The following is an 8,037-nucleotide window of genomic DNA, read 5'->3' as shown; positions in this document are numbered from 1 at the left end:
TGTGAGACAGATAGACAGATAGACAGATAACCAGATAGATAGGTAAACAGATAAACAGATAGACAGATAGAGACGGTAGTATCCTGTTTCTGACTGAGCTAAGCTGTTTTCTGGTCCTGTTTATAATAATCTTGATTTTAGTTTGAGAGAAAGTGAATTTAAGAAGAATGTTTGATATGCCATACTTTCATATATATATATATATGTATATATATATATATATATATATATATATATATATATATATGTATATATATATGTATATATATATGTGTGTGTGTGTGTGTGTGAGTGTGTGTGAAAAGATTAACCTTTATATTTTAGAAGACTTAAATGTTCCATTTTTCTTTACCAGACAAACTCGACAAAGTCTTCATTTTCTCGTTTGAATAATATCACAGAATGAAAGTCAAAACTCGCTTTATTTTTCATCGAATGAATAATATAAAATCCTTGATTTATCAATCAACGGATTTATAAAAATCATTTGTATTACCTTATGAAATACATAAAAACTCATATTTTCGACGTATGCCATAAAGTAAATATTTCCACCAATCATGTGACATAACACCATAACTTTCCACTTGACAAAATATGAAATTCAATATGTTTGCTTTTGATGGAGGTACTGAATCTCTCATTGTTACCTGACGAAGGTGTTGACTCTCCTTATTACCTGACGGAGGTGCTGCCTCTCCTTACTACCTGACGGAGGTGTTGACTTTCCTTACTACCTGACGGAGGTGTTGACTTTCCTTACTACCTGACGGAGGTGTTGACTCTCATTATTACCTGACGAAGGTGTTGACTCTCCTTATTACCTGACGGAGGTGCTGCCTCTCTCCTTACTACCTGACGGAGGTGCTGCCTCTCTCCTTACTACCTGACGGAGTTGTTGACTCTCCTTATTACCTGACGGAGGTGCTGCCTCTCTCCTTACTACCTGACGGAGGTGTTGACTCTCCTTATTACCTGACGGAGGTGTTGACTCTCCTTATTATCTGACGGAGGTGCTGCCTCTCTCCTTTTTACCTGACGGAGATGTTGACTCTCCTTATTACCTGACGGAGGTGTTGACTCTCCTTATTACCTGACGGAGGTGCTGCCTCTCTCCTTACTACCTGAAGGAGGTGCTGCCTCTCTCCTTACTACCTGACGGAGGTGCTGCCTCTCCTTATTACGTGACGGAGGTGCTGCCTCTCCTTACTACCTGAGGAGGTGTTGACTCTCTCCTTACTACCTGACGGAGGTGTTGACTTTCCTTACTACCTGACGGAGGTGCTGCCTCTCTCCTTACTACCTGACGGAGGTGTTGACTCTCCTTACTACCTTACGGAGGTGCTGCTTCTCTCCTCACTACCTGACGGAGGTGTTGACTTTCCTTACTACCTGACGGAGGTGTTTCCTCTCTCTTTACTACCTGACGGAGGTGTTGACTCTCCTTACTGCCTGACGAAGGTGTTGACTCTTATATTTACCTGATGCAGGTTATGACTCTATCCTTATTACCTGAAGGAAGTCCTGACTCTATCCTTATTACCTGACGAAGTTGCTGACTTTCTCCTTATTCCCTGAAGGAGGTACTGTCTCTCTCCTTACCTGGCGAAAGTGTTGACTCTCTCCTTATTATCTGACGAAGGTGCTGACGATTCTTATTACCTGACGAAGGTGTTGACTCTCTCCTTCTTACCTGCCGCAGGTCATCCTCTCCTGCCTGGTCGCTGTGGCCCTCGGAGCCCCGCAAATTGACCGCGTAGCGCCCATCGTCAACATCATCGGTCAGGAATCCATCGATAATGGAGACGGCAACTTCAGATACTCCTTCTCCGCCGACAACGGCATCGAGACAGAGGTCATAGGAACCCCAGGAGCGGCAGGACAGAGCAACATGCAAGGATACTACGTGTAAGGAGCCTTTTCTTTATTTCCTTTAAGGGTTGTGGTGGCCTATTAGTAACGACCCTGCCTGGTGATCGCGCACTTGTTTCCAATATCTGTTCATCATTCTAATCTTCATCTTCTTCTTCCTCATCTCGCATACTTGCGCACAACTCTGCGCCTCTGTTTCCAAAATCTGTTCATCACTCTAATCATCCTCTTCATCTTTTTCCTCATATCGCATACTTGCGCATAACTCTGCGCTTTTGTTTCCAAACTCTGTTCATCACTCTAATCATCCTCTTCTTCTTCTTCCTCATATTGCATATTTGCGCATAACTCTGCGCTTTTGTTTCCTAAATCTGTTTATCACTCTAATAATCCTCTTCTTCCTCATATCGTATACTTGCGCATAACTCTGCTCTTTTATTTCCTAAATCAGTTCATCATTCTAATCCTCCTCTTCTTCCTCATCTCGCATACTTGCGCATAACTCTGCTCTTTTATTTCCTGAATCTGTTTATCATTCTAATCTTCATCTTCATCTTCTTCCTCATCTCGCATACTTGCGCACAACTCTGCTCTTTTATTTCCTAAATCTGCTCATCACTCTAATCATCCTCTTCTTCCTCACATCCAAGGCCAATATATTGCTCACATCGCATACTTGCTCATAACTGCGCTTTTGTTTCCAAAATCTGTTCATCATTCTAACCATCTTCTCCTCCTTCTTCCTCATATCGCATACTTGCGCATAACTCTGCTCTTTTATTTCCTGAATCTGTCCATCATTCTAATCTTCATCTTCTTCCTCATCTCGCAGGATCGCTCTGGACAACGGCGCCTTCGCCCGCGTCGACTTCGTAGCCGACGAAAACGGATTCGTCCCCCAAAGCGACATCCTTCCTCAAGACCATCCCCTCCCCGAGCACGTTCACGAGCTCCTGCGCATCGCTGAACAGCAGGCTGCCCAGGGCATTAGGTTCGATGATCAAGGCTTCCAAATCTAGAGAGAGAGATAAGACGGCGAAAAAAGGATAGTCCCAAATCGTGCTCTTACGAGACGCTCATCTGTGATTTTTCTTCTTCTTCTTCTTCTATTTGTTGTTCGAATAAAACTGTGTTGATGCAATGAAGGGTTTTTTCAATATTTTATCCACCTGAGATTCAGTTTTGGTTTCGTGTGTGTGTGTGTGTTAAATTTTTAAAGCTATGTAAAATATTCATTAAAAGTTTTACGTTTATGAAGTAGATATGATACTGTTACAACTAAAAGAAATATGTATATGATAATTAATTCTTTGATTTTCAAAGCTATATAATAACTTAAATCTAATTTTTACATTTATGAAGTAGATATAATAATGTTATAATTTTAAAAAAATAAGATGAATATTTCTTTGATTTTCAAAGCTATATAAAAACTTAATCATAATTTTTACATCCATGAAGTAGATATGATAGTGTTACAATTAAAAAAAAATATTAAGATGATTATTTCTTCGATTTCTAAAGCTATATATAAAAAAAGTAGATATAGTACTTTCACAAATTTTAAAAAAGGGATTTTGACACAGGAAAAATCTATTTTTGGATGAGATAGTCATATCACCCTGATGGAAGTTCCTCAAAGGTAGCTTTCTACTTTGGATATTTATACGAGTGATATATCAGAGAAATAAACCTAAGAAATATCACAGGGTTCTATCCATTGGAGCGAATATCCCGAGAGATATCGTGTATACAACAGAGAGACGTGTTTAAAACAATCCACGACTATCCTTCCCCGAATACAGTCAACCTTGTAAACAGCTTAACCTCACTGTCCTAGGCTGGGCACCAGCCACCCGTTGAGATACTACCACTAGAGAGTTATGGGGTCCTTTGACTGGCCAGACAGTACTACATTGGATCTTTATCTCTGGTTACAGTTCACTTTCCCTTTGCCTACACATACACCGAATAGTCTGGCCTATTCTTTACAGATTCTCCTCTCTCCTCATACACCTGACAACACTGAGATAACCAAACAATTCTTCGCTCAAAGGTTAACTACTTCACTGTAATTGTTCAGTGGCTACTTTCCTCTTGGTAAGGGTAGAAGAGACTCTTCAGCTATGGTAAGCAGGTCTTGTAGGCGAAGGACACTCCAAAATCAAACCAGTGTTCTCTAGTCTTGGGTCGTGCCATAGCCTCTGTACCATGGCCTTCCACTGTCTTGGGTTAGAGTTCTCTTGCTTGAGGGTACACCCGGGCACGCTAATCTGTCTAATTTCTCTCTTTCTTGTTTTGTTATAATATTTATTTTAATGTTGTTATTCTTAAAAAAATTCCTTTTTCCTTTTTTCCTTTCCTTACTGAGGTATTTTTCCTGTTAGGGCCCCTGAGCTTATAGCATCCTGCTTTTCCGACTAGGGTTGTAGCTTAGCAAGTAATAGTAATAGTAATAGTAATGTGAATACTAGGCAAACACGTTACCAATGGACTAAACAGGAGGTTCTCAGCAAGTCTTTTGAAGCAGGGTTTCAAATCAAATTCATATTCAAACAATTTATTGACAAACAGTGGTCAAAAGGAGCTGTTATTCTTGCTAGACAGCCCACTCTATCTTCAATTTACATAAATGAACAAAAGCTAAGTACAAAAGTAAAACTCACTAATAATTTACATAAACCAAAAAATGCATGTAGTTACAAATAGTTTTTAAAAATGAAAACACCTTCTACATGCAGGGTTTCAAGTCTCAATTCATCCGAAAGATCGTCTGATTGTTCCTTCAAACGGGGACCAGCGAGATTGTACCACGGTCTTCCCCTGTCTTAGGGTAGAGTTCTCTTGCTTGAGGGTAAACTCGGGCACACTATTCTATCTTATTTTTCTTCCTCTATCTTTTTTTAAGTATTTATACTTTACACAATAAAGATTTATTCTAACGTTGTTACTGTTTTTACAATATCTTATTTTAATTGTCCAATACTTTTCACGTACTTTATTTCCTTATTTTGTTTCCTCACTGGGCTATTTTCCTTGTTGAAGCCTTTGGCCTTATGGCATCCTGCTTTTCCAACTAGGGTTGTAGCTTAAATAGTTATATATATAGACATATATATATATATATATATATATATATATATATATATATATATATGTATATATATATATACTGTATATATATATATATATACTGTATATATATATATATATATATATATATATATATATATATACTGTATATATATATGTCTATATATATATATATATATATATATATATATATATATATATATGTATGTATGTACAGGATGTATGTGATCTATTTCATGGCAAGCAGAGTTTCAATGTGAATAATAGTACCAGAGTGGGACAAACAGGATTATTGCTGAGCTATCAAGAATCTGATGATGGAATTTTATCACAATATATATATATATATATATATATATATATATATATATATATATATATATATATATACGTATATATATAAAATAAAGTTATTTCCAGAAAAATAAGTTACTTATAAGTTACTCCCACAATCATCTTCTAACTAATGGATATTGAACAAGCCCCCAGACTAGAAAAAAAAAAAAAATCTGACTAAATGTTTCCTTCACCTTCACAGAAGCTCACCAACAGTACGTCAAGCCTGCCTCACATTTTCTCATCTCGGAAGAGCTCCTTCACTTTAGAGTCTTTTCCTTGTTTCCTTTCGGCACTGGGCTATTTTCCCTATTGGAGCCCCTGGGCTTATAGCATCCTGCTTTTCCAACTAGGGTTGTAGCTTAGCATTTAGTAATAATAATAATGATAATAATAATAATAATAATAATAATAATAATAATAATAATAATATAAAGACCATTTCTTTCTAATATATCGAGCTTATTTGGATAACCCTTTCATTCTTCCTCCACATGATTATTTGTTTACGATTAAATACTTAGGTTTATTAGCCTCTCTCTCTCTCTCTCTCTCTCTCTCTCTCTCTCTCTCTCTCTCTCTCTCTCTCTCTCTCAATCTTTACCATTCACTGATTTAATAAAGATTCTCTCTCTCTCTCTCTCTCTCTCTCTCTCTCAGTACCTTATCATTCAGAGATTCTCTCTCTCTCTCTCTCTCTCTCTCTCTCTCTATCTCTCAATACCTTATCATTCAGAGATTCTCTCTCTCTCTCTCTCTCTCTCTCTCTCTCTCTCTCTCTCTCAATCGTTATCATTCACTGGTTTAATACTAATTCGGAATTCCTTTCCTACTCGTCGGCAATATGAATCGTGTACATATACGATTCAACAGTTCCTTATGCAGAAATCTTCATACTCTATCTAAAGAAAAAACTATTCTAAATATAGTTTTAACAAAAACAACAAAAAACAGCAACAACAACAATATAGAAGAAGATTAAACAAATTACATTTATAAAAATCAATATACTGTTTGGTAACGTCCCTGACTGGTGAACACCAGACTGGGGTTCGAGTCCCGCTCAAACTTGTTAGTTCCTTTGGTCGCTGTAATCTCACTATCCTTATGAGTTAAGGATTTGGGGTTTGGGGGAGTGTATAGTTCTATCTGCTGAGTCATCAGCAGCCATTGCCTAGCCCTCCTTGGTCGTAGCTTGGGTGGAGAGGGGGCTTGAGCGCTGATCATATGTATATATAGTCTGTCTCTAGGGCATTGTTCTGCTTGCTAGGGCAGTGTTACTGCCCCTTGCCTCTGCCATTCATGGGCGGCCTTTAAACATTCAAAATTATATTGATGAAAGATTAATACTTAATTGTAAGACCACGTCTTTTACATCTGTGACCGATTGTGACTTATTGTGACCTATGGTGACCTCTTGTGACCTTGTGATTAAAAACCATGACCCCTTCCATTTTCAGAAGTGGCTTGACCTTGAGGAAAATGGTGGAATCTAAATATGGTCATATTTACTGATAAAACCAAAATGGATTTTTTTTATTTCAAGATATGTTTGAGGTAAAAAATTTAAAAATGCTAATGTATATATATATATATATATATATATAGTTTTTCATTCTGTTTTAAAGTTTGCCTTGAATTTGTTTTGAAATTATTGAAATTGTTTAGAAATAACTTAAGTTGTTTTGAAATAATTTAAAATATTTTGAAATATCAAATTATTTTGAAAAAAAAAATTAGTCGTTTTGAAATAAATGAATTTGTTTTGAAATAATTGAATTTTTTAAATGATAAAAAAAATCCATGTAACTGAAATTGTTTCCAGATAATTCAAATTTTTTTGAAAAATTAAAACTATTTTGAAATAAATTAATTTGTTTTGAAAAAACTTACTTTTTTAAATAACTGAAATCGTTCTGCAATAACTGAAAGAGTTTTGAAATGACTTAAATTATTTGGTAATGTTAAATCATTTTAAAAAATAAAGATTATTTTGAAATAATGAATTTGTTTTGAAATAATTGAATTTTTCTTAGATAATTGAGATTGTTTTGAAATGAAAACGAAATATTGGTATTCGTCTTTTTCTTCATATAAAGAAACTTTCACAGAATATCAATTACTTGAAAACTCTGATGTGTACTGAAATTTTCAAAAGCATGTGCAGATATATACAGTATATATAGATATATTTACGTGTATTTTTACACAGATACACATAAATACATTCTGGAATATATAAAGGATAAATATGTTTATATATATGTATATGTATATAAATAATAGATATTTGTATATGTATATATATATATATATATATATATATATATATATATATGTATATATATATATATATATATATATATATATATATATATATATATATATATATATATATATATATTTATTTATATATATATGTATATATATTTTATTTATTTATTTATTTATTCATTTATATGAATATATAAGAATATCTGTGTATATATGCACATATATGTTATATGTATACACATACATATATATAATATATATACAGTATATATATATATATATATATATATATATATACTTTATATACATACATACATACATATATATATATATATATATATATTATATATACTAGCCAAGCTACAACCCTAATATTATGACAGAGACAATAACTCGCCTCATTTGTTTCTTCTCTTCATCTTTGTCCATCTTGCACATCTGTTCCATCCTCGTCCGAGTCGG

The 8,037-nt window shown here is 34.8% G+C and overlaps 1 protein-coding gene across 1 annotated transcript in view; it reads left to right on the top strand.

Annotated features, from left to right (window-relative positions):
- The window catches only part of LOC137628419 (cuticle protein AM1159-like), a 3,189-nt gene extending 176 nt beyond the window's left edge, over nt 1-3,013 (top strand). Inside the window, exons 2-3 of the mRNA XM_068359574.1 lie at nt 1,703-1,908; nt 2,705-3,013. Of these exons, the coding sequence (XP_068215675.1) occupies nt 1,703-1,908; nt 2,705-2,891 (393 nt within the window). The 3' untranslated portion in view covers nt 2,892-3,013. The remainder of the gene's footprint in view (nt 1-1,702; nt 1,909-2,704) is intronic.
- Nucleotides 3,014-8,037: the final 5,024 nt, after the last annotated feature.

Source organism: Palaemon carinicauda, chromosome 36, assembly GCF_036898095.1.
Source record: "Palaemon carinicauda isolate YSFRI2023 chromosome 36, ASM3689809v2, whole genome shotgun sequence".
Taxonomy (NCBI): domain Eukaryota; kingdom Metazoa; phylum Arthropoda; class Malacostraca; order Decapoda; family Palaemonidae; genus Palaemon; species Palaemon carinicauda.
This window is presented reverse-complemented; position numbering and strand designations above follow the sequence as displayed.